Source organism: Muscardinus avellanarius (assembly GCF_963383645.1).
Source record: "Muscardinus avellanarius genome assembly, chromosome: 18".
Classification (NCBI taxonomy): Eukaryota; Metazoa; Chordata; class Mammalia; order Rodentia; family Gliridae; genus Muscardinus; species Muscardinus avellanarius.
In genome coordinates, this window is record NC_137804.1 from 43,553,986 (window position 1) to 43,580,252 (window position 26,267).

Sequence of the window (26,267 nt, forward strand, 5' to 3'; positions counted from 1 at the left end):
TGACCCGTCCTTCTCGCCAGTGTATCAGTAAGACTCATAGCATTAATTAATCAATTAAAATTCACTTTAGCTGCCTCTTTACATCCAGAATTAAGTCCAGTGTGAAATGAAAACCTGAAAGCTGTTGCCTGAATGGCATCCCGTATATTGCCCAGCTTTATCTGTGGTACTTGAGATGGAACCCATATGCTTTTGTACCTCCAGGCCACACTCCAAACCTATTTCATATTTTATTTGGAAACAGATTCTATGCCCCCTAGGCTCCTCAGCCCGCAGCTCCGCCACACCGCCGCACCGCCGCTCTGCGGCTCCGCCGTATGCCGCTAGGCCCCTCGGGCGCTCCGCCGCTCCACTGCTCTGCTGCTCTGCTGCTCCACTGCTCCGCCACTCGGAAGCTCGGCCCCACGGACCCTCGGTCAACTGACCCCTCAGCCCCTTGACTGCTCTACTGCTCAGCTGCTCCGCCGCTACTACTTGGAGAGCAGAAAGCTGGCTTAAATAGCCTGACAACTCTCCTGTTTGGGCCTTAGATCTGGACTCTGATTGGTCCTTAGAGCCGGGCTCTGATTGGTCCATAGAACTGGGCTCTGATTGGTCCATTTTCAATCTCTTTTGGAAGCCCTAGTCTTGTCCTAGTAGTCAGGGGAGCCCCAGCACAGCCTGACTCTTGCTGCAGCCACCATTCATCCTTTATTGGCTGACCCCAAATTGTACTGGTATTGCTATTTGCCCGTAGGGTCCAGGAGCAACGGCTGCTCCACGTGCTTCCTTCCGAGAAGGGTTGACGGGGAAGGTAGCTAGGGTTCAGTATTTGTGAAAGATATTATGTGCCACCTGTCCTTGCCAGTGTATCAGTAAGACTCATTGCATTAACTAATTAACCAATTAAAATTCACTTTAGCTGCCTCTTTACTTCTAGAATGAAGTCCAGTGTGGAATGAAAACCTGAGAGCTGTTGCCTGAATGGCCTCCCGTATTTTGCCTCGCTTTGTGTGTGGTGCTTGGGGTGGAACCCTGGTTCTTTTCCACCAGAAATAGTATCCACCAGAAATAGTATCTTTTTTTTTTTTTTTTTCTTGTTTTTGGTACTGGAGATTGAACCCAGAGGCATTCTACCTCTGAGCTACACCCCCAACACTATTGTATTTTTTTTTTTTTTTTTTGCGGGTCGGGGGATAGAACCCAGGGGCATTCAACCTATGAGCTATAGCCCCTGCCCTGTATTTTATTCTTTATTTTGAAACCGGGTCTCACTGAGTTGGCAGAGGGCCTCACTAAGTAGCTGAGGCTGTCCGCGAACCTCTGGTCTCAGCCTCTCGAATGCTGGGATTACACCACGCCCAGATTCTATTGTATTTTTAATTTAGAAACAGGGTCTCACAGGATCCTGAGAGTCCCACTACTTCCTGAGGCTGTCCTCTAACATGAGACCCTCCTGTCTCTTGCTCCAAGTAATAGGATTCTAGGTACTTTGCCTCCAGGGCCAGCTATAAGAGACAAGGTATCTGGCACTGGAGGTCACAATGGAAAAATTCCTTGTCCAATCTACGGACTAGTGTACAACAGGCCCAGTGCCCTAGAGCAGACCTCAGGGCCACAGCAGGGTCTACTAACACTCTGAAACCCACATCAATTCTACAAGTTCGCACCCAAACTTACCTGAAATCCACCGTGGTGTGCTGTATGTCTCAAGGAATAGACTTTCCAAAGAGCAATAGGGCCAGAGGAACCTGGACGCTGCAGCACCAAGAAGCCTCTCCCTCATGCCTGGAGGACAGAAAGCCAGGTCCTGCCCTAGGGCAAGGCTGCAGGAGCACCAGCTTTCAGACCCAAGGAGGCTCAGAAGAGGCAGGTCTCCACAGCTGGGGCAGGTCTCCACAGCTGGGGCAAGTCCCCAAAGGTACATGAGGACCCAGGAAGGTGTCTGGTGCGGCAGCCAATGCCGGGCCTGCAGAGCCCACTTGCAGGAGCTCAGCTCCCAGCGCAGAGGAAGAAGGTGTGCTCCTCAGGGCTTAAATGCTGAGGGCGGCGGGGGGCAAGAGTGGAGGGTAGGGGAGGGGCCACTGAGAGTCTGCTCAAGCTAGCCTCCACCCTCAAAGGTGGGGCCTCAGCCCAGGGCTTCCCCCAGGGTTCTAACACCAGGAAGTGGGCCTGCTTAGTAAGGGTGACATGTTAGTCTTTTAATAGCCATCAGCCTGACCAGTCTCAGTGACTCACCAACTAGACTTCTGCTTACCAATCACATTCTGCTTGACCTTTAGGGAAGAAGAAATGCAACAATACAGAATACTCAGCACACTGCAGGTGTCTTGCATTTAAAAGAAACCAAATCAAAATCATTACTTAAGCTTCTCAAGAGTTTCAAGAAGACTTTCTGTACCTACTATGACATTAAATGTATACCTAAGCGACCACTTGTGCTGTCTCACCCCAGGCATTTCTGCAGGCCACAGGAAGGTAGGCTGATTGCCAGAAGCCGGGAATGGTGGTGGAGGCTCGTAATCCTAGCATTTGGGAGGCTGAGACAGGAGGACTGCAGGTTGCAGACAGCCTGGGCTGCTTAGTGAGGTCCTTTGTAACTCAGTGCGACCCTGTTTCCAAATAAAGAATAAAAATTAGGTCTGGGGCAGGGAGTAACATGGAGGTAGATGCCCCTAGATTCAATCCCAATACCATCAAAATAAATTTTAATCCACCTTGAGTTTTTAAATTTAATTCTTAGTAAAATAGACTTTAAATTGTGTATGAGAATAAGGATTCACAGGTCCTGAAAACAAGAAGAGGAAGCCAGATTGCTTTGACTGATACTCTACCCCACCTCCTACCCAGGCCTAGAGGCCTGAAGAGAGCTAACTTAGTGGAGAACAAAGTCACTGCCTCTGACCCTGAAATAGAAGCTCCTTTGCATTCCCTCCTTTTGGAACAGGGTCTTGCTGATTGCCTAGAACCTGCTCTACTCAAGTCTCAGCCCCTGGAGTAATGGGATTATGTGTGTGCAAGCCACACCCAGCACTTTTTATCTTAAAGATCTTAGAGAATGGATAAGACTATTTCCTCGCTTTTGAGTCTCCTATTTACTGTTTGCTTGTTTGTTTGTGTGGTACTGGTGATTGAACCCAAGCATTCCACCTCAAAGCTAAACCCCAGCCCTATTTTATATTTTATTTTGAAACAGGGTCTCAATAAGTTGCAGAGGGGCTCACACATTGCTGAGGCTGGCTGTGAACCTATCCTCCTGTCTCAGCCCCCCAAGTACTGGGTAACGGGCATGTGCCACCACTCCCGGCTTATTCTGGTTTTAATGCATCTTTTTTTTTTCTGTGGGTCTGGGGATGGAACCCAGGGGCATTCAACCTCTGAGCTACACCTCCTGCCCTACTTTTTACTCTTTAGCTTGAAACAGGGTCTCACTAAGTTGCGGAGGGCCTCACTAAGGAGCTGAGGCTGTCTGCAAACCGTGATCCTCTGGTCTCAGCCTCCCAAATGCTGGGATTAGAAGTGTGTGCCACCAGGCCCAGCTCACCTTAATGATAATAAAATCTTTAATGCATAATAACATCCAACCAGTGAAATGCAGTCTCTTCTTAGAGTATCTTATAAATGACAAACTTGTAATTATAAATGTTATGGTTTGGGAGAATATGGTTGTGGGGAAACTGTTCCTGGGTACCCCTGTTAGGGTCCCGGACACAACTTCCCTCAAACCACAACAAAACCTAAAACAGGCAAAAACAGAAAATTACCACGGGTTCTTGTCCTAAGCTAAGAATAAATATGCATAGCTTGGACAGTTGCTGAAGATTTAAAGAAGTGTATTAAAAGATAGAAATACAGAGGGTAGGTACAGCTCCATACCAGACTGGCACAGAGGGATAACTCGAGTGAGTACACCAAAGGGATCACACATGGACTGGACTTTTTATACCCATGACCTCCATCTTGTTTGCATAATTCTGAGGTAGTGAGCGTCCCTGTAAGGTACCTCCCCTTACCCTGTAAGGTACCTCCCCCAGCAAGGTGTGGCAAGGTGTCTTCTTTCATGAAGGTCGACCCCTCCTACCATATTAGCTAGCTTATCTAATCATGTAGATCTGTCTTTAGATAAAGGCCACCACGCCCAGCTCTGACAGTATATTATAAGGGATTGTACCATAAAAATGATAGCATGTGAGGTAATGCATTGTTAAACAGCCATTTCAAGATATTTACACATCTCAAAATATCTTGTTATAAAACATAAATATATGTAGTTTATACTTAGTAAAATATTTCAAGTAAAAATAAATCATAGAGCCAGGCGTGGTGGCGCACACTTGTAAGCCCCGCGCTTGGGAGGTGGAGACAGGAGGATCGCGCAGGTTTGAAGCCAGCCGCATGCGCTGGCTTAAGAGACCCTGTTTCCAAATAAAAAAGTATAAAAATAGGTCTGGGAGTGCAGTCCAGAGGTAGAAGGGCTTCCAGGAACCCCAGCACCACAAATAATAAACAAACAAATAAACAAATAAATAAATAAATAAATAAATAATAGAGCCAGGTGTGGTAGCCCACACTTGTAACCACAGTGTTTGAGAGGCTGAAATAGGAGGATTGCATGCTCTAGGACAGCCTTAGCAAATAGTGAGACTCTCATCAACATAGAGACCCTGTTTTCTTTTTTTTTTGGGGGGGGGGTGGTACTGGGAGTGGAACCCAGAGGCTTTCTACCTCTGGGCTATCTTCCCAGACCTATTTTATATTTTATTTAGGAACAGGGTCTCACTAAGCTGCTGAGAGCCTAAGTAGCTGAGGCTGGCTTCGAACGTGTGCGATCCTCCTGTCTCAGCCTCCCAAGCATGGGGATTACAAGCGTGCGCCACCACACCCGGCATACCCTGTTTTCAATAAGAAAATAAAAGTGGACTGGGGGTATGGCTTAAAGGTAGAAGGACTCTAAGGTTCAATCTCAGTACCACAAAAAAATCATAAAATGCTATCATAAATATTTTCCATAAGGAAAAAGCAAGAATTCCAACACCAGCTCATTCAAAACCTTCTACACTCCTCAGGATGGGCTTCTGATACAGCCACTCAGGCTCATTATAAGAACAGTTATGGGACCTGCTCTCTGAGAACATGGTGGTCCCCGAAGCCCTGGTGGAAGATCATGAAGTCACATACCCTAGAGGAGAAGGCATCACAAACATGTTTTTCAAAAGCTTTCTTCACCAAGTTGTGAGGTGGCAGGTGCAAAGCCCGAGGCCGCGAGTCCCCAGAGCCCCGGCTTGGAACTGAAGGGAAGCAGGGAAGAGACAGGAAAGCCAGAGCGGCTCTGACCACAGGGCCAGCGAGGTCGGCCGCTGCGCTGTGACTGTGTTACCAGTGCCCCTGGGCTTCCAGCTGCAGCCTTGTCTGGAACAGGTCTTCCCCGGGCTTCACAGACTGAGGACACCCAGCAGCGTGAGAGTTCTCCGTGCCCTCAGCTCACCAGTTCTCACTGTGGAACGCTGAGCCTGCAGACAATGCTGCTGCCGCACCTTCTCTCTGCAGACCACGCACAGGGCTTTGTCTCTCTAAGGGCAAAGCCGGACACGTGGCTCTTTCTGGTCTGTCTCTTCCTGCTACTTCAGCCTTTGCACCCTTTGCCAGTGAAAGTTTTGGACTGTTTACAGGACTCGAGGCCAAGTGTTTACAGGGATGGCAATCTGGTGCTGGGCGGGTTTTTCCCTCTTTACTATAGAAGACAGGATGAAGATGTATCCCGGCTGGCTTTCTTACTCCAGCCAAAAACAAATGTGAAAGTAGCAAGGTAAGTTCTTGATTGTGCATATGTGTTAACTAAGGCTAGGACTTTGTGTATGGCTGTGTGTGTGTGTGTGTGTGTGTGTGTGTGTGTGTGTGTCCCCAGAATGATAAAACATGTGCTCAGCAAAAGCAGACATGCAGACCAATGAATTCTGAGTTTTTCTCCCTTCTTTATCCTGCAACACTCTGCAAAAGCTACCAGCCCAGGTGGCAAAGTTGGAGCGCACATTTTGCCTTCTGCCTTCTGCCAGCTGGGGAAGATCCTGGCCACCTCCACTCACCGTGAGAGAAGACCAGGCTCTAAGTGGTTGTTACGCCCTAGAAGTATCTATTTCTAAGCGCAGACAAGTCCCCACATAGGACAAATTGTCCACTTCATTCTGCGAATGGGCTTCTCACACCTAACAAAATATCACAAACATAACTTCCTGTGTTTAATGCACTCTCCTGTTATGATTTCTATATGTGCCAAGTGTCATTTTATATAGATATATCAATGCTTTTCTACTCAACAATGGACACTGTTTTCTCTCAAATGTGGAAGCTAGAGAGAAAATAGGAAAGAAAACAGACATGGTGATGACAGGGAGGGAGACAAGTAGACAAGTGGACGGAATCAGGGAAGGGTGAGCAGAGGGGGAGGAGGCTAAAGGAAGGACCACACCCAGTACTGGGTGTGCAGTGTGAGATGTCATTCACAACTTTGCCAAGAGTATGAGGAGAGGAGTGAGCAGTGTGAGGGGCCACGCAAGAGGTGTGTGGTGTGTGGGGAGAGGAGTGGGAGGTGTGAGGGGCCACGCAAGAGGTGTGTGGTGTGTGGGGAGAGGAGTGGGAGGTGTGAGGGGCCACGCAAGAGGTGTGTGGTGTGTGGGGAGAGGAGTGGGAGGTGTGAGGGGCCACGCAAGAGGTGTGTGGTGTGTGGGGAGAGGAGTGGGAGGTGTGAGGGGCCACGCAAGAGGTGTGTGGTGTGTGGGGAGAGGAGTGGGATGGTGTTAAGAGGAGCCACGCATGTGATATTGTGTGCAGATTACAGACACACATTCTTTCATAGTTTCTGATATTCTTGCTAAATGCTTGCTGGGAAGCAGACATATTTCTCTCTCCACTCCTACTTGCAGTTCTTCTCACACCCTCTTCCTCTCACCCAGCCCTGGAAGGACTCCTTCACTTTTTGTTTCTATGGATTTGTCTATTTTGAACATTTCTTACAAGTGGATTCTCCTGATTTATGTGCTTATCAGTAATTGCTTCTGTTGGCATTCTCTGGGGTTCTGTTTGGGGATGTCTCTCTCATTCATTCTAAAACATTGTATTGGACAGGACAAATGGTATCTTTTGTCTACTGAATAGATTTAACGTATACCAAATTTGTCCTATGTGTGAACTGATACATCTTTACTTTAACTACTTATCAGAGAGTAATAAAATTTGACTATGTTTAGTCAATAAAAATAATGCCAAAATTCCTTAAGTAAGAGAAATAACAAACAAAATTATTTGATGCAGTAAAAACACATTGTAATGAAATAAAAACTGTCTTTTGGAAGCACTTAAAAATATCTCAAAGTCTGGCTATGATGGCACACACTTGTAATCCCCGCGCTTGGGAGGCTGAGACAGGAGGATCACACAGGTTTGAAGCCAGCCTCAGCTACTTAGCGAGGCTCTCAGCAACTTAGTGAGACCCTGTTTCCAAATAAAATATAAAATAGGTCTGGGAGTATAGCCCAGAGATAGAAAAGCCCCTGGGTTCCAACCCCAGTAACACACACACACAAAAAAAAAAATCTCAAAGGTATTTAATTAGAGAATTATCATAAAATAAATATTAAATAGAGTAATCACAATATTTTTTGGTGGTACTGGGGTTCCTGGAAGCCCTTCCACCTCCGGACTACACTCCCAGACCCATTTTATATTTTTTAAAATTAGAAACAGGGTCTCTTAAGCCAGAGAGGCTGGTTTCGAACCTTCATGATCCTCCTGTCTCCGCCTCTCAAGCGCCGGGATTATAAGCATGCGCAACCACGCCCGGCCAAATAATCACAAATTTAAAACATAAGAAAATGATGCCGGGTGTGGTGGTGCACGCTTGTAATCCCCGCACTTGGGAGGCAGAGACAGGAGGATCACGCAGGTTTGAAGCCAGCCGCAGGTGCTGGCTTAGGAGACCCTTTTTCCAAATAAAAAATGTAAAAAAAATAGGTCTGGGAGTGTAGCCCGGAGGTAGAAGGGCTTCCAGGAACCCCAGTACCACCTCAAAAAAATATAACGATAAGAAAATGGAAATTAAACTATTGATTAGATATAATATTTATCCTGACATAATGTTTAATAATCTTTTCACCAATAATAATCTTATCTCTGAATGCTTAAAGTTTAAGCAATTATTCAAAATACCTGAACAATTCCCAAGAAAGAAGGGGGAAACAATAAAGAGAAAAGAAAACATTATTTCTTTGTGAAGCTAAAAGATGTGAGACCCACTTTTGAATTTAAAAAATTATGGTTTTGGCCAATTTACTTTGGAAAAACCCAAAAGAATGTTCAAATGTAAGATGAAAAATGATGAATTCGTTGTGGAGAAAGAAAATTAAAAGAAACTGAGTGAAGAGCTTGATCTTTGAAATTAACTTAGAAGTACAGAACAACAAAAAATGGGGGAGGCACAGTACTCCGGAGTGAAACTCAGGACATTACACCTCCAAGCTACACTGTCAGCCCTATTTCATTTATGTATGGCTGTAGCTGGCCTCAAACCTGCAATCCTCACTTCCAAGCCTGTCAACTACTGGGATTAGAGGCATGCACCACTGTGCCTGGCTTTATTTATTTATTAATTTATTATTTATTTGTTTATTTATTTATTCACTTATTTGGGTTTGCAGTACTGGGGATTGAACCCAACAATATTCTGTCTCTGAGCTACACCCACAGCCCTACTTTACTTGTTCATGTTGAAAGCGTGTCTCACTAACTTGCTGAGGGCATCATGAAATTGCTGTGATCCTCCTGTCTCAGCCTCTCAGGTAATGTGATTCCAGGTATGTACCACCATGCCAGGCTTCAAATATTTATTTTTTAAGAAAAATATACTTGAACAAAATTATAAGAGTTGACATAGTAGAGTAAAAAGTTATAGAAATGGCTGAGTCAAAATGTATCTTGAATGTAGATAAAGAGAATACTGACACATTTGAAAAACTGACAAGAAACAGTTGGTTTTTTTTCAACTTTTGTACTACATATGAAACCCAGAATGCTGGGTTTGGTGGTGCACACCTGTAATCCCAACGTTCTGGAGGCTGAGACAGGAAGATCGCGGTTTGCGGACAGCCTCTGCTACTTAGTGAGGCCCTTTGCAACTCAGTGAGACCCTGTTTCAAAAGAAAGAATGAAAATAGGGCTGGGGGTGTAGCTCAGAGGTAGAACGCCCCTGGGTTCCATCCCCAGTACCAAAAAAAACCAAACCATAATGCTTGCATTTTGGTGTCTTCCTCAAAGTAGAAACAAGCTCCTAGGCTGGGAAACACCAAGCCTCTGTAAAGGTGTTTATGGATGAATGCCTGCAGTCCTCACTCAGGTCCCTGGGCAACTCCATGCTCTTTCATCTTTACATGGATGCATTTCCCATTTATGGGACATTTAAAGTAAGTATGTCCAGTGGACATCTACACCATCCAACTCACAGCCACTTCACCACACTCACAATGCCTGCAGCCTTCTCAGTACCTGGAGCATAGCTTACTTCAGAAAGGTCACGGACACATTCCAAGAGCATCCTGAGCCTCCATGAACCCAACTCATACTGGCTCCATGTGTCAGGCAGGCAGGAGAATCTGGGAGCAGGATGCCCGAGTCTAACCCAAATTGCCTGTGCTTCACTGAGGAGTTTCCCTTGAGTTACAAGATTTGAACACTATTTCTTCCCTCTGCATTCAGCTGGATTTGGAAGAACTACCAGTATGTGCTGGCTTTCTACTATGCCATCAAGGAGATCAACAAGGATTCCCATTTGCTCCCCAACCTGTCCTTGGGGTTCCAGCTCTACAATGCCTTTTCCAGTGACCAGTTGACCTTATGGAGCCCCATATCGTGGCTATCTGGAAGAAGTGATCTTCTCCCAAATTACAGCTGCCAGACGCAGAGCAGATCTGTGGCCATTGTTTCAGGAACAACGGCAGCATTCTCAGCTGAGATCGGAACCTTTTTGGAGCTGTACAGAATCCCGCAGGTAAATGGCCCATGAATTCTGGAGAGAAAGTTTAGACCTCCTTCAGTGCTAGCCTCACATCTGATCAAAGGGAAAGAGGAAGCCAAGGGCACATCCCATGAGGGTTAGAAACAGATTCGAGAGCAGTGCTTCCATCGCACAATCATTGGTAGCGAGAAGGAGAAGAATGAAAGCTCGGCCTCTGTGGTCCTGGGACTTGTATCCAGATTTGTGTTGTGGCCAAAGTACTCATCCCTCTACCCTTGGGAATATTGCCTGCTGAGAGCTGTCAGCTGAGGCTCTCCTGACCTATGTCCACAGAACAGAAAACTGACCATCCTGCAATACAGCCTACTCAGGGGCATTCAAGGCTGTCAGATATTGTATTGATAGTAACACCTGGCATCTGGATTCCACTTGGGCCAACGCTGATGGCCTTCCCAGCACCAGACATGCACAGGAGTGGCTAAGGCTCAGTGAGACCTGATGGCCACTCTCACTGCCCACCCCTGCCTTAAGTCCACCCAAGCACATCTGTGTGTGAGGGGGGTTGAACCCAGGGGTGAGCTACCTCTGAGATACACCCCCAGCCCTTCTTATTTTTTGGTTTGAAACAGGGTCTTGCTAAGTTGTTGAAGCTCTGGATACACTGCCAACGCTGGCCTCAAACCTGTGATCCTTCTGCCTCAGCCCCTCAAGTACTAGGATTACAAGCCAGTCCATCATGCCTGGCTTTAGAATCATGGTCTTTTTCTTTACTGACTCAGGTCACTTATGGTCCTTTCAATCCAATGCTAAGTGACCAAGGCCAGTTCCCCTCACTCTACCAGATGGCCCCTGATGACAGCTCTCTGGCCTGTGCAATGGTCTCATTACTGCTGCATTTTGGCTGGACGTGGGTGGCCATCTTCATATCTGATGACTTGAAAGGAGAACAGTTCCTTCAAGGTCTGAAAGTGGAGATGATGAAGAACGGTATCTGTGTGGCCTTAACACAAAGGCTCCCTGCCACGAAGACAATGTATGGGTCAAGTGATATCACTTTCCTGACCAGGCTTGGCATTTCTTCTGCAAACGTGCATATACTCTATGGAGAAGTTGGGAGCCTCATCATGGTGGACATTGGGTCAGCATTCTATCTGACCACAGGGAAGGTATGGATCATGGCAGACCAGTGGGATATTTTTATGTTTGAGATGAAGCACATGCTGAATTCTTTCCATGGAAGCTTGTCAATTTTACACCACAAACGGGAAATTCCTGGCTTCAAACACTTTCTCAAGACAGTTGACCCTTCCCACTACCCAGAAGATTTTCACTTCAGTAAAGTGTGGCATTACCTTCTTGACTGCTTACCTGCTGGATCCTCATGTATAAAAACTGAAGTCTGTGAACCCAATACCTCCTTCGAGACTGGTCTAGGGCGTATAGACATCATGACCACATCTGAGTCCAGCTATTTCATCTATAATGCGGTGTATGTTGTGGCCCATGTTCTCCACAAAATGCTTTTGGAGAAAATAGAAATGGGGTCTCCAGGAGATGCAAAGCAGCCTGACCTTCTTCCCTGGCAGGTAAACCTCCTGAAACAGATCAGGAATTGAACACCTCACAGCATCTGTTAGTATTTTATTTATGTGCACCAGGGCCCTATTTTCATTAAAGAGTAGAACCAGGCAAACAGATATGGCTTCTTTCCCCGCTCATAATTGTTACCCAGTATCAATAGATTCTGCCACTAAGGGCTACAATTTTTTTTGGTGCAGTACTAGCAGTGAAACCCAGAGGCATTCTACCTCTGAGCTACACCCCCTGCCCTATTTTTATTCTTTATTTTTGAAACAGGGTCTCACTGAGTTGTAGGGGGCCTCACTAAGTAGCTGAGGCTGGCCACGAACCGCGATCCTCCTGTCTCAGCCTCCCAAATGCTGAGATTACAAGTTTGTGCCACCACACCCAGCTTTGAGTGCTACATTTTTGAATACCTAATTAAATGGTACATCAAAAATATTTCCATCCTGTTTGTCTGGCATACATTGGTAATCACAGTAGTTGGGAGGGTGAGACAGGAGGGTTACAGGTTCAAGGCCAGCCTCAGCAATTTATTAAGACCCTGTTTCAAAATTAAAAAATAGAATAGAGGCTGATTGTGTTGCTTGGAGATAGAATGCCCCTGGATTTGTTCCTCAGTAATAATAACAAAAAAGTCTAAATCATGTGATAACAAAGCAAAAAGTGAGCAAAATAATACAGTATAAGTAGTAGCCCTCCACCAGAGATTATGGGTAAAAACAGAAAAGGGTTCTACATATTGTCCCTCAGTCACTCTTGGAAATGAATTATCTTTAGACATCAAGGTTCTTTTAAAATATAGAATGATACTGGGAGCAGGACTTGTGGTCCTATATGCATATCAGTTCAGGTTATCTACCTGGGCACATATAAATTTTTCTGTATTTTAACCTTGGTTTATATGAGTGCATAACCCACACATGGAATTATGAACTACTGACTTTGTAAACAAGAGACAAATACTTTAATCAATTTGTTGAATAAATTAAATAAATTTAATATGCAGACAAATGCAAATATGTACATTATATTCCAATGTCAAGTTGAACATTCAAGCTCCATTTTTACCACTAATAATATTTGATAGGACACATTAAACTTCTTGGAGTTGACTCTAAGAATAATAGGTGATTTCCCCAGGATGGATTCCAATGATGTAGTTATAAATTATTTACTTATTCATTTATTTATATTTGTGGTGCTAGGAACCGAACTTTGGGGCATCCTGCCTCTCATCTGTGCCCCTAGCCCTTTTCATTTCTTATTTTGAGGTAGGGTCTTATTAAGTTTCTGTGTGCTGGCCTAGAATATATGATCTTCCTGTCTCATCCTCCCAAATAATTATGAATTGATTAGAATGCTTCTTGAAGGTAGAATGTTTCCAGGTTCAAGTGCCAGTAACCCCACAAAGCAGAGAGAAAACAGCCCATGTTATAGCCTTTCTCTCTCTTCTCTCTCTCCTCCTCTCTCCTCTCTTTCTCTTTCTCTCTCCCTCTCTCTCCTCTCTCCTTTTCTCTTTTCTGTTTCTATTTCTCTCTCCCTCTCTTCCTTCTCTCATCTCTCTCTCCTCTCTCTTCCCTACCTCTCTCTCCTCTCTCCCTCTTTCTCCTCTTTCTCTCTCCTTCTCTTCTTCTTCTTCTTTCTCTCTCTCTCATCTCTCTCCTCTCTCTTCTCTACCTCTCTCTCCTCTCTCTCTCCCTCTTTCTCCTTCTCTTTCTCTCTCTTCTTCTTCTTCTTCTTCTTCTTCTTCTTCTTCTTCTTTTCTCTCTCTCTCCCTCCTTCCCTCCCTCCCTCCCTCAAATTTGGCAGTTAAGAAATAATGGCAAAGGCTATAGTATACCAAATGCTAATATTCTAGGCACTGTGTAAACCTTTTTTTGTGTGTGTGGGTCTGGGGATGGAACACAGGGACATTCTACCTCTGAGCTACACTCCCTGCCCTATTTTTTTATTCTTTATTTTGAAACCGGGTCTCACTGAGTTGCTGAGGACCTCACTAAGTAGCTGAGGCTGTCCGCGAACCACAATCCTCCGGTCTCAGCCTCTTGAATGCTGGGATGTGTAAAACATTTTAAGAGCCTTATTTCATATGATTCTCTACTGTGCTCTTTCTTAAGCTTTGTTAAGATATACTTGATATGCAAATAATGTACATTTTGAGGGGTGAGATACTAGAGATTTAAGCCAGGGGCATTCTACTTCTGAGCTAAACCCCCAACTCTATTTTATTTTTTGCTTTGAAACAGGGTTTTACTAAGTTGCTGAAAATCTTGCTAAGTAGCTGAGTCTAGCCTCGAACCAGCAATCCTGGTATCTCCGCTGAGATTATAAGCATGTGCCACCATTCCTAGAACAAAAGTGCACATATTTAATGTATAAATTTCCATGAGTTTAGACCTATACACACTCATGTGACATCTCCACAGTGAAAGGGCAACAAACCCACCCATGTCACAACTTCTTAAGATACAAAGGCAGCTGGGCACAGAAGCACATGCTTATAATCCCAGTACTTGGGAGAATGAGGCAGGAGAATCACAGGTTCATGGTCAGCTTCAGCTACTTAGGCCCTCTGCAATCAGTGAGACAATGTTTCAAAATAAAGATTTAAAGCCGGGTGTGGTGGCACACACTTGTAATTCCTGCGCTTGGGAAGCAGAGACAGGAGGACCGCGCAGGTTCGAAGCCAGCCATGCTGGCTTAAGAGACCCTGTCTCCAAATTAAAAAAAAAAAAAAAGTATAAAATAGGTTAAAAATAGTATAAAATCCTTCTACCCGGAGGTAGAAGGGTTTCCAGGAACCCCAGTATCACCAAAAAAATAAAAAATAGGGCTGGGGGGTGTAGCTCAGAAGTAGAATGCCCCTGGATTCAATCTCAATTATTGCAAAAAATAAAAAAAATTAAAGTAAAATAAAATCCAAGGGTTAGCTTCAGCGATGCTCCAGACTTTACTGGTCGGCATTCTGTCAGAGCCCGTGCCACTGCCACCCTCTGGGCAAACCCTAGAATGCCCAGACTCCATTGCTCAACCATTGTGTCCATGGGAGAACTCATCTCCTCCCTTGAGCCAAGGAGAAGGTGACCATTCGAACAGACAGACCTGAACCTTTATGAGAAAACCTGAGTTTAGAAAAGTGGGGAGGATTGTTTAATTTGTTCACATGCTTAATTTCCAAATTGATGCCTCTCCTCCAGCTCCATCCATTTCTGAAGAAAATCCAGTTTACCAACAGCGCTGGACTACACATGTCCTTAGACAAGAAAGGAAACCACAGGACCCATTATGATATCCAGAACTCTGTGAATTTCCCTGATAGCCTTAGGTTGCTGGTTAAAGTTGGGGAGTTTGTTTCCCAGAGTCCAGTCAAGCAAGGCTTAGTCATCAACAAAGAGATCATAGAGTGGCCTGTTGGCTTCACACAGGTATGTTTTTGCTTCAGGAAAGATACATAGAGACAGAGCTAGAGCATTAAAGGGCTGTGAGTGCAGCTCAGGGTAGAACACTTGCCTAGCACACTCAAGGTCCTGGTCAATCCTGAGTATATAAAAGTAATCAAGAAATAGAGTCCTGAGATGAGATCAAATGTGACTCCTTCAGCTCTGTACTAAATTCGCTCACCACATCCTAATTTTGTACTATGGATCTGGCTTTGACAAATTCTGAGCTAAAATCTATAGGACGAGCAAGTTTTTAGAAGCTATATTTTTTTAATTTTTAGTACATTTATTCATGCATCCATAATGAGATTGAACAAAGTTAATGAATAACAATAGAGATAAAAAGCTGGGCATGGTGGCGCAAATTTGTAATCCCAGCATTTGGGAAGTTGAGATTGCAGCTCCCAGACAGCCTCAGCTACCTAGTGAGGCCCTTTGCAACTCAGTGAGACCCTGTTTCAAAATAGAGAATAAAAAATAGGGCTGGGGGTGTAGTTCAGACGTAGAATGCCCCTGGGTTCCACCCCCAGGAAAACACACACACACACACACACACACACACACACACTATATATATATATATATATATATATATATATATAGAGAGAGAGAGAGAGAGAGAGAGAGATAAATACCAAATATATCCATCCATACTTCCTGAGAATCTTTGTACTAAGTGATTTTGCCTTGATATATTCAGAGCTAAAATCCATAGAAAGAACAAGTTTTCTTAAGGTGTGTGTGTGTGTGTGTGTGTGTGTGTGCGCACACGCGCGTGTGTGTTATGTGTTACTGGGGATTGAACACAAGGGGATTTCACCTCAACACTATACCCCCAGCCCTTTTCTATTGTTGTTGTTTTGTTTTGAAACAGGGTCTTGCTAGGTTCCATGAGTCTCACTAAGTTGATGAGGCTGGTCTCAAACCTTTGATGCTCCTGTCTCAATCTCCCAACTACCAGGATTACAGGTTTGCAAGACTATGGCTAACTCAAGTCATTATTTTCTCAATTGAGTATATGAATTCATACAGCAGTGGAAGGAATAAAATAGACAAAATTGAGGAAGAGACAAAGATACAGATTCATAAACACCATATATTTCTCTGAAGCCCTGAATTATATATCATCAGAGACACTAGGCTCTGATGCCCTAGAAACACGAGCAAATTATGGATTGACACACATTCACATCTTTGCCCCATTATCCTCTGTTAATTTGGATAACATTCAGTCTTTGACATTTTTTTACTCAGCATCTCAAAGCACTAGCATGATTTCATACCATCTTTTCACAGGCAGATGATCCCACACAATATTTTAGGTGATTTAGAAATATTTCTTTGCATCCCTGATGTGCTGTTAATTTTAAAAAGTGGCGTCCACCTTGAATCGGAAGGCCATAAGTACAAGAAACACAAGTCACGGTTCACAGTGCATGCCAACACTCCTCTGTGACCTTGCTGCTAACAGTGGGAACATCACTGACTTTCGGCAGTTTGCTACTTGCTATGCCATTACAGTCTTGCCTAGAAGCTAAAACCTTATACTCAGCCAAGAATGAAGGCATGGTAAAACGTATTGTCAGGCAAATGCGCTCTCAGAGTCATGACCACACAGAAACTTGCATGAAAAAGATTTGGAATGAAGTGGTAGTATATGAAGAGAGAAAACCAAGAAGGGGTGTTGCTGGTGATTCTCAGAAACAGACATGATCAGGAGTTTTGGTAATATTTGCAAATATATGCTAAGCAAGTTTAGCCAGTCCCAGAAACTGAAAGGCCATGAGTTTTCACTCACATGTGGGCACTAAGTAAAATTGGGAAACAAAAGTGACTTCAGATAAATAAGGGGAGAGAAGAGTGGAATGATGGAAGAGAATTTGGGAAGGGAGGTAAAGAGATGAAAGGGGAAATTTGATGAAGGAAACATTTCAAATATCCTATGTTCATGTGTGATATTATCACTGCCAAATTTACTATTATGAATGGGGAGAGGAAGGGTGCAGGATGGGCCCAGTGCTATGTGCATGTAAGTTTCTATCAATCTGAACCCTATTATCATGTATAATGTGCAATGCATCAATTTTAAAAATGCCTTTTCTTTCTTTCTTTTTTTCTTCCTTTCTTTCATTGTTGTAATTCAGAAGGAGGTGCTAGGTGGTATCAACATGGCAAGCTTGGGAAAAGATAAAGTGATGACTTACTCAAAGTTGAGTTTCCTTCTGCAGAGGGAGGGAATTACACCCTGTCAGAACGGCTAATAATGTGCTAAACCATGACCAGAACCTCTCTTTTCCCCCCAGACTCCCCAATCTCTGTGCAGCCAGAGCTGTGGTCCAGGATTCAGGAAAATTCCACAGGAAGGAAGACCAGTCTGCTGCTTTGCTTGTGCTTTTTGCCAAGAGAGACACATTTCCAACCAGACAGGTAGAAATTAAAGAACTACAAATGGCTAAATCTACCACCTAGCAACTTCCCAATTGAAAGGAAACCAGGGTGTTGGCGACAAGATCACTACACCACTGTTCTCACCCACCCGCGCACCTGCAGCTTAGGTACCAGGTCAAAGTCACTGCCATTATTTGGTAATGCGCCAGCTCTTGCCTGGGTGTCTCAGACTCTTATATTAGACTCAAGTGAGTCTGCCTTTGTTTTCCATCCAAGGCTGTGAGACAGCCTCAATCTCAGACCTCACAGGAAATCAGAATAAAGTCTATCCTTGAGCTGTAAGATGTGTGGGTCTCAAGGTCAACTGTGGGTGCTTTGAAGTATTGAAAGCAAGCAACACTTTTTCATACCAAATGATAAGTACATAAGCTGTTGCAAAAATACTGTATTAATTTTTTAGACTTCCAGGAAGATGGCAACTGAGAAAAGCAGCATTTACGAGTCCTGTTTACGACAGGACTGCATTTACAATCCCGCTAACAATCGATCACTATTACCACAAAATCAGTGCTTTTCATAGCCAGAAAACACCATCAGCAGAGAAATAAAAACTGTAAATACACAGGACAGAGAAAAAGAAGGCTAGAAGAACAACCAGACACCAGAAAAGAAACCAGCTCACAGTGCTATGGCAAAGCCGTGCCAGTGCCATCTTCCCTCGCAGCACCAGGCTCCAGAGAGGAGGGGGACTCAGAACGGAGCTCAAAACCAGAGAAGAGATACACCGGCCTCACGGCCTTGGGCGTGGCAGCAGGGCCATACTGCTGGTGGTGGCGGAGAGTTCACCGGACGGCTCCAGATCAGCGCACTCAACAACCCACCAGGCTCCAGAGAAGAGGGGTGGACAGGGAGCTGAGGTGAGCAGCTGCGGAAAAACGGGGTATATTTCAGCAGTTTTTTCGGCACAAGAAGTGTCTAAAGCTCCCAGGGGCCGGGCTCAGCACGCCCTCCAGGAACTCAGAGTGGAGCTCAAAACCAGAAAAGAAATACACCAGCCTCATGGCCAAGGGTGTAATAGCGGTGCCATATTGCCAGCGGCAGCAGCAGTGAGTTCACCGAGTCTGTGACAGCTCCAGATCAGCACACTCAACAACTGTGAGTCAAATTGAAGCCCCTATAGGAGAAATCCCAGTACTGCATCCCCAGGGACTTGCACAGCTTTGATAATCTCCCTGGGTCTGAGATTTTGCAGTCCAACCCAGTGAAGGAGTAGCAGTGGCAGAGATACCACACCCTAGTCGCAACTCCCCATGGGAAAACATTTAGCCCGGCAACCCCATGATCTCACGCAGCCTCAATTAACTCCCTGGGTCTGAGACTTTGCAGTACAACCCAGTAAAGGAGTAGTGGTGACTGAGATTACCACAGACTCGAGATCCAGAGCACCTTAAGTGAAGTCATAGTGACCCAGGGAAGAACTCAGAGAAGGAACAAGCTTCTGAAATCATGGGAAAGAGGAATAACAATGGAGCAATGAATGCCCACAACCCCACAACATCAGAACCTGATAACACAGAAATTCAGAGATCTCTATGAGATCAAATCAGGAAAATAACTGTAGAAATAATACAGGACCTTCAAAAAGAATTCAGAGAGAGTCAAAAAGAGATAAAGGATACAATCAATGAAGTAAAGGCCTCAATTCAAAGTATAAACAACCGATTAGACCACATGGAGAATAGAATCTAGCTCCTAGAAGATGATCACTCCAAAAATGAACGCATAGTTTATAATTTAGGAAAAAAAAATCCAAACCAGAAATTTGACAGTGAAGAAATATGGGCCCATTTTAAGAGAGCTAACCTAAGAATAATTGGAATAGAGGAGGGGAAAGAAGGTGAAACCAAAGGGATGAATAATCTCTACAAGGGAGTAATAGCAGAAAATTTTCCAAACATAGAGCAAGAGGTCGATACACAGGTCCAGGAAACTTATAGAATTCCCTTTAGACAGGATCAGAGAAGAGGTTCCCTATGCCACATAATTGTCAAAATGTCTAATGTGGACGCCAAGGAGAGAATCTTAAAGGCAACAAAAACAAAAGGCTAAGTGACATTCAGAGGCAAACCAATTAGAATCACTCCAGACTTCCCAAACCAAGTCATGAAAGCCAGAAGGGCTTGGAGTAACATATTCTAAACTCTGAAAGAAAACAACTTCCAGCCAAAAATTTCCTACCCAGCAAAACTATCTATCCAATTAGATGGGAAAATAAGAAGCTTCCATGACACACAGAAACTGAAGGAATTTATGTCTTCAAAACCTGCTCTAGAGAAAATACTCAAGGAGATTAACTACAAAGAGGAGATAGGTAATACAACCCAGAACCAAAGAAACAACATTTCCCATTCAGCAGACAACTAAACAAAGAAGAATAAACAGTATCTCAAACAGAAATAAAATCTTAACATGTTAGGAATTAAAAATTATCTCTCGAGCCGGGCATGGTGGCGTGTGCTTGTAATCCCTGTGTTTGGGAGGCTGAGACAGGAGGATCGCACAGGTTCGAAGCCAGCCTCAGCTACTTAGTGAGGCTCTCAGCAACTTACTGAGACCCTGTTTCCAAATAAAGTATAAAATAGGTCTGGGAGTATAGCCCAGAGGTAGAAAGCCTCTGGGTTCCACCCCAGTACCACCAAAAACAACAAAAAAAATTATCTCTTGATAATCACACTGAATGTAAATGGCCTCAACTCCCCAATAAAAAGACACAAAGTGGCAAAATGAATTAGAAACCAGAATCCATCCATCTGCTGCTTATAAGAAACACACCTAACTTGTAGAGATAGGAACAAACTCAAGATAAAGGGCTAGAGCAAGGTAATCCATGCTAACGGAACTCGAAGGCAAGCAGGAGTAGCAACTATGATATCAGACAAGTTAGACTTCAAACCAAACTTATTAGAAGAGACAAAGAAGGTCATATTTTACTGGTAAAAGGAATAATTCAGCAAGAGGAAATAACAATAATCAACATCTATGCCCCAAACATAGTTGCAGCTACTTTCATAAATCAAATTCTTTGTGACATGAAATCACACATAAATCCCAATACAATAATACTGGGAGACTTCAACACATCTCTCACAACATTAGACTGATTTTCCAGACAAAAGGTCAGTAAAGATGCCTCAGAACTAAAGAACACCATTAATCAAATAGACCTATTGGGCACATATAAAATATTTCACCCAACTACAGTGGAGTTCACATTTTTCTCAGCTGCTCATGGAACCTTCTCCAAAATACATCACATCCTGAGACACAAAATGAGCACTAGCAAATTTTAAAAATGTTACATACTTCCCTGTGTCATTTCAGACCATAATGGAATGAAACTAGAAATCAACTATAAGAAGACCCAGAGAAACAACATAAACATGTGGAGACTGAACACCACACTTCCAAATGAAGAATGGGTCATAGATGTAAGAGATGAAATCAAGAAATTTCTAGAAATAAGTGAAAATAAAGATACAACATATCAAAACCTCTGGGACACTCTGAAGGCAGTAATAAGAGGAAAATTTATAGCACTGAGTGCTCACATAAGAAAAACAGAAAATCTTCAAATAAATAACCTAACGACACATCTCAAAGCCCTTGAAAAGCAGGAACAATTGAACCCCAAAGCCAGTAGAAGACAGGAAATTATTAAAATTAGAGCAGAAATTAACGAAATAGGGAATAAAAAAAATACAGAAAATCAACAAAACCAGAACCTGGTTTCTTGAAAAAATTAACAAGATTGATAAACCACTAGCCAACCTAACTAAAAAAAAGAGAATCAACCCAAATTATGAAGATAAGAGATGAAAAAGGAGACATTACTACTGACAGTGTAGAAATTCAGAGGATTATCAGAAACTACTTTGAAAAACTATACTCCAACAAAATGGAAAATCTGGAGGAAATTGACAACTTCCTAGATAAATACAACCTTCCTAAACTGAGTCAAGAAGATATAGAACACTTCAACCAACCAATAACAATCAAAGAGATTGAAATAGCAACAAAGAGCTTACCATCAAAGAAAAGCCCAGGACCAGATGGTTTCCCAGGTGAATTCTATAAAACCTTTATAGAAGAGCTAACCCCAATGCTCCTCAAACTATTTCACGAAATAGAAAAAACAGAAAATCTTCAAATAAATAACCTAACGACACATCTCAAAGCCCTTGAAAAGCAGGAACAATTGAACCCCAAAGCCAGTAGAAGACAGGAAATTATTAAAATTAGAACAGTAATTAACGAAATAGGGAATAAAAAAACAATACAGAAAATCAACAAAACCAGAACCTGGTTTCTTGAAAAAATTAACAAGATAGATAAAAAGGAGACATTACTACTGACAGTGTAGTAATGTCTACACTGTATTCGGGACTCTCCCAAATACATTCTATGAAGCCAACATCACACTAATACGGGAAGGAAAACTACAGGCCTAAATCTCTGATGAACTTGGATGCAAAACTATTAAACAAAATACTAGCAACACGCATTCAAAACCACATGAAGAAAATCATACACCATGACTAGGTAGGGTTCATCCCAGGCATGCAAGGCTGGTTCAACATACAAAAATCAATCCATGTAATTCACCATATAAACAGAATCAAAGACAAAAATCACACAATCATTTCAATAGACACTGAAAAAGCATTTGATAAAATCCAACATCCATTTATGATAACAACACTGCAGATAATTGGAATAGAATTAAAATATCTCAACATCATAAAGGCAATCTACAATAAGCCCACTGCCAATGTCATATTAAATGGGGGAAAACTTCAAGAATTCCCCCTAAAAACAGAAATGAGACAAGGATGTCCATTATCACCACTTCTCTTCAATATAGTACTAGAGACTCTAGCCAGATCAATAAGGCAAGAAAAGGAAATCAAAGGAGTACAAATAGGAAAAGAAGAACTCAAACTTTCACTATTTGCAGATGACATGATACTATATTTAGAAAACCCAACAAACTCAACCAAAAGGCTTATAGAACTGATCAACAAATTCAGCAAAGTATCTGGATACAAAATCAGAAGCTTTGAGCCGGGCGTGGTGGTGCACGCTTATAATCCCTGAGCTTGGGAGACTGAGACAGGAGGATCGCACAGGTTCGAAGCCAGCCTCAGCTACTTAGTGAGGCTCTCAGCAACTTAGTGAGACCCTGTTTCCAAATAAAATATAAAATAGGGCTGGGAGTATAGCCCAGAGGTAGAAAGCCTCTGGGTTCCACCCCTAGTACTACCAAAAAAAAAAAAAAAATCAGAAGCTTTCCTGTACACTAACCAGAAATCCACTGAAAAAGAAATTCAGAAAACACTTCCACTCAGGATCTCCCACAAAAAAAAAAAATTAGGAACAAATTTAACCAAAGAGGTAAAAGATCTCTACAAAGAAAATTATAAAACATTGAAAAAGAAATCGAAGAAGATTTTAGAAGATGGAAAGATCTTCCATGTTCATGGTTTGGCAGACTAAATATCATTAAAATGGCCATCCTTCCAAAAGTGATCTACAGATTTAACACAATGCCCATTAAACTACCAAGATCATACCTCACAGACATAGAAAAAATCAGTCCTTAAATTTATTTGAAATAACAAAAAACCCAGGATAGCCAAAGTAGTTCTCAGCAATAAAAACCATGTAGGCGGAATCACAATACCCAACTTAAAACTATACTACGGGTGTATTCATTTCGAGTCACCCTTCTGTGCCAGTCTGGTATGGAGCTGTATTTCTATTTTCTGTATTTCTATCTTTCTAATAAACTCCTTTAAGTCTTCAAAAAAATATAAATAAACTATACTACAAAGCCATTGTAATAAAAACAGCATGGTACTGGCACAAAAACAGATATATAGACCAATGGAGCAGAATATAAGACCCAGAAACAAGTCCACACACTCTCAGCCAATTTATTTTTGACAAAGGGGCCAAAAACATACACTGGAAAAAAGATAGCCTGTTCAACAAATGGTGTTGGCAAAACTGGTTAACCATATGCAGAAAATTGGAAATCAATCCCACTTTCTCACCCTGCACAAGAGTCAATTCAAGATGAACCAAAAACTTGGAAATCAAACCAGAGACCTTGAGACTCCTTGAAGAGGGCATAGCTCCAACACTGCAACACATAGGCACAGATAAACACTTTCTCAACAAGACCCCAAAGGCACAACAAATTAAAAAGCGAATCAATACATGGGATGGCATGAAACTGAAGAGCTTCTGTTCAGCAAAGGAAACTGTCAAGAACCTCAATCGTGAGCCAACAGAATGAGAGAAGATTTTTGCCACCTACTCCTACAATAGAGGACTAATATCTAGAATATACAGAGAACTCAACAAACTCAACACTAAGAAAACAAAGCATCCAATAACAAAATGGACAAGCGAACTAAATAGACACTTCACAAGAGAAGAAATTCAAATGGCCAATAAATGCATGAAAAAATGCTCAACATCACTGGCAATCAGAGAGATGCAAATCAAAACTACCCTGAGATTTCACCTAACTCCAACTAGAATGGCCATCATTCAAAACACAAACAACAACAGATGCTGGCGAGGATGTGGAGAAGTGGGAACTCTAAGATATTGTTGGTGGGATTGCAAATTAGTGCAACCACTTTGGAAAACAGTATGGAGAATCCTCAGAAGAATAGGAACAAATCTACCATTTGATCCAGCAATACCACTCCTAGGTATCTACCCAAAAGATAGGAAACCAAACTACCAAATTAATGCATGTGTATCTATGTTCATAGCTGCACAATTCACCATAGCCAAACTATGGAACCAGCCAAGATGTCCATCAACAGATGAATGAATTACAAAACTGTGGGATATGTACACAATGGAATTTTACTCAGCCATTAAAAAAACTCAATTACATCATTTTCAGGAAAATGGATGGAACTGGAGGACATTATGCTAAGTGAGATTAGTCAGTCACAAAAAATAAGAAATCAGAGCTAGGGAGAAATGGGTCATAGGAGGAACTCTAGATGAAAAAGGAAATCCTATAGGGGAGCAAACAAGACAACCTAAATGAGGGGATGGGAGGGCAGAAAAAGGAAATTCTCTAAAACACACAATGTACTTAAACATATCAAAGTCAGCCACTAAGCCAAGCAAGGGAGGGAGCGATGGGGAGGGAGTGGGGTGGGAATTGGGTAGGGGTTAGATCAGTGATGTGTGCATGTCTGTACACACAAGTTTTTTACCCCAATATGATGTATGAATATAATGCACCAATAAAAATTTTTTTAAAAATTTGTACCATGTCTAAAAACATTGCACAGTATTTAATATGTTATTAATATTAAGATGCCATTGCTATAAAATCACAGCATTCAAGAAAGGGACAAGCATCGGCTAGAGGATGATATTCTAATAAGCAGCTCAATCTGGTACCCAGCGAATAGCTTTAGACATGATATAAATGTAAGGAACTATATCTGTCAAAACCAAGTGTGCCCTTTTTTCTTTTGGGAGAGTGGGGTTACTGGGGATTGAACCTAGGGACATTCTACCTTCAAGCTAAACTTTTATAATTAATTTATTTTTGTTACTGTTATTATTTTGTTCTTTTGCAACACAGTCTCACTAAGTTGTTGGTGTCAAAACTGTGATCCTCCTTCTCAGCCCCCAAGTACTGGGGTCACAGGCATGTGCCACCACGCCAGGCTCTAAAGATGCCATTTGAGTGGGTTTGATTCTGTCTGTGGTTGAAAGTACTCCTGCAGTGGTAGAAATGAGTTTTCTCTTGTGTATCTCAGAATTACTCCAAAGCAGTCTGCATTCAAATGATATTGCAGAGGCAATCATTTTCTTAAAAATGACAAAAATAAAGACGTTGTGAAGAAATGCTGAATCTTTGCTTTTCCCCAGATGCAGAGCAGTGTATCCGGTGTCCCCCGCACGAGTACCCAAACACACAGAGGAGCCGCTGCCTCCCCAAGGTGGTGGCCTTCCTGGCTTATGAGGAGCCCCTGGGGACGGCTCTGGCCTGTGCCGCTCTGGGCTTCTCTGCGCTCACAGCTGGGGTTCTTGGGGTCTTTGTGAAGCACAGAGACTCTGCCATCGTCAAGGCCAACAACCGCGCACTCAGCTACGTCCTGCTCGTCTCCCTCGCCTTCTGCTTCCTCTGCTCCTTGCTCTTCATTGGCCGTCCCAACATGGCCACCTGCATCCTCCAGCAGATTGCCTTTGGAGTCGGGTTCACTGTGGCTGTTTCCACTGTCTTGGCCAAAACTGTCACTGTGGTTCTGGCCTTCAAGGCCACGGGTCCTGGGAGGAGGATGAAGCAGCTCCTGGTGTCAGGGGCTCCTAATTTCATCATCCCCATCTGCTCCCTGATCCAAGTGATGCTGTGTGCCACCTGGCTGGGAACCTCTCCTCCCTTCATTGACACTGATGCACACTCTGAACACGGCCACATCTTCATCGTGTGCAACAAGGGCTCAGTCACCGCCTTCTATTGTGTCCTGGGATACCTGGGCTCCCTGGCCCTGGGCAGCTTCACTGTGGCTTTCCTGGCCAGGAACCTGCCTGACACCTTCAACGAAGCCAAGTTCCTGACCTTCAGCACGCTGCTGTTCTGCAGTGTCTGGGTCACCTTCCTCCCTGTCTACCACAGCAGCAAGGGGAAGGCCATGGTGGCCGTGGAGGTCTTCTCCATCTTGGCCTCCAGTGCGGGGCTCCTGGGCTGCATCTTTGCCCCCAAGTGCTACATCATTCTCATAAGACCTGATAAGAACTCCTTTAAAGGAAGAAAATTGGGGGGGAAATAA

The 26,267-nt window shown here is 43.3% G+C and overlaps 1 protein-coding gene across 1 annotated transcript; it reads left to right on the forward strand.

Moving 5' to 3' along the window:
* Positions 1-317: 317 nt before the first annotated feature.
* LOC308276626 (vomeronasal type-2 receptor 116-like) lies at positions 318-26,267 on the forward strand (the record flags this gene model as incomplete). Its single annotated transcript, XM_080715450.1, has 4 exons — positions 318-415; positions 9,724-10,015; positions 10,825-10,969; positions 25,366-26,267. 4 exons carry the CDS (start codon positions 318-320, stop codon positions 26,265-26,267), a joined length of 1,437 nt encoding a protein of 478 aa, XP_080571576.1.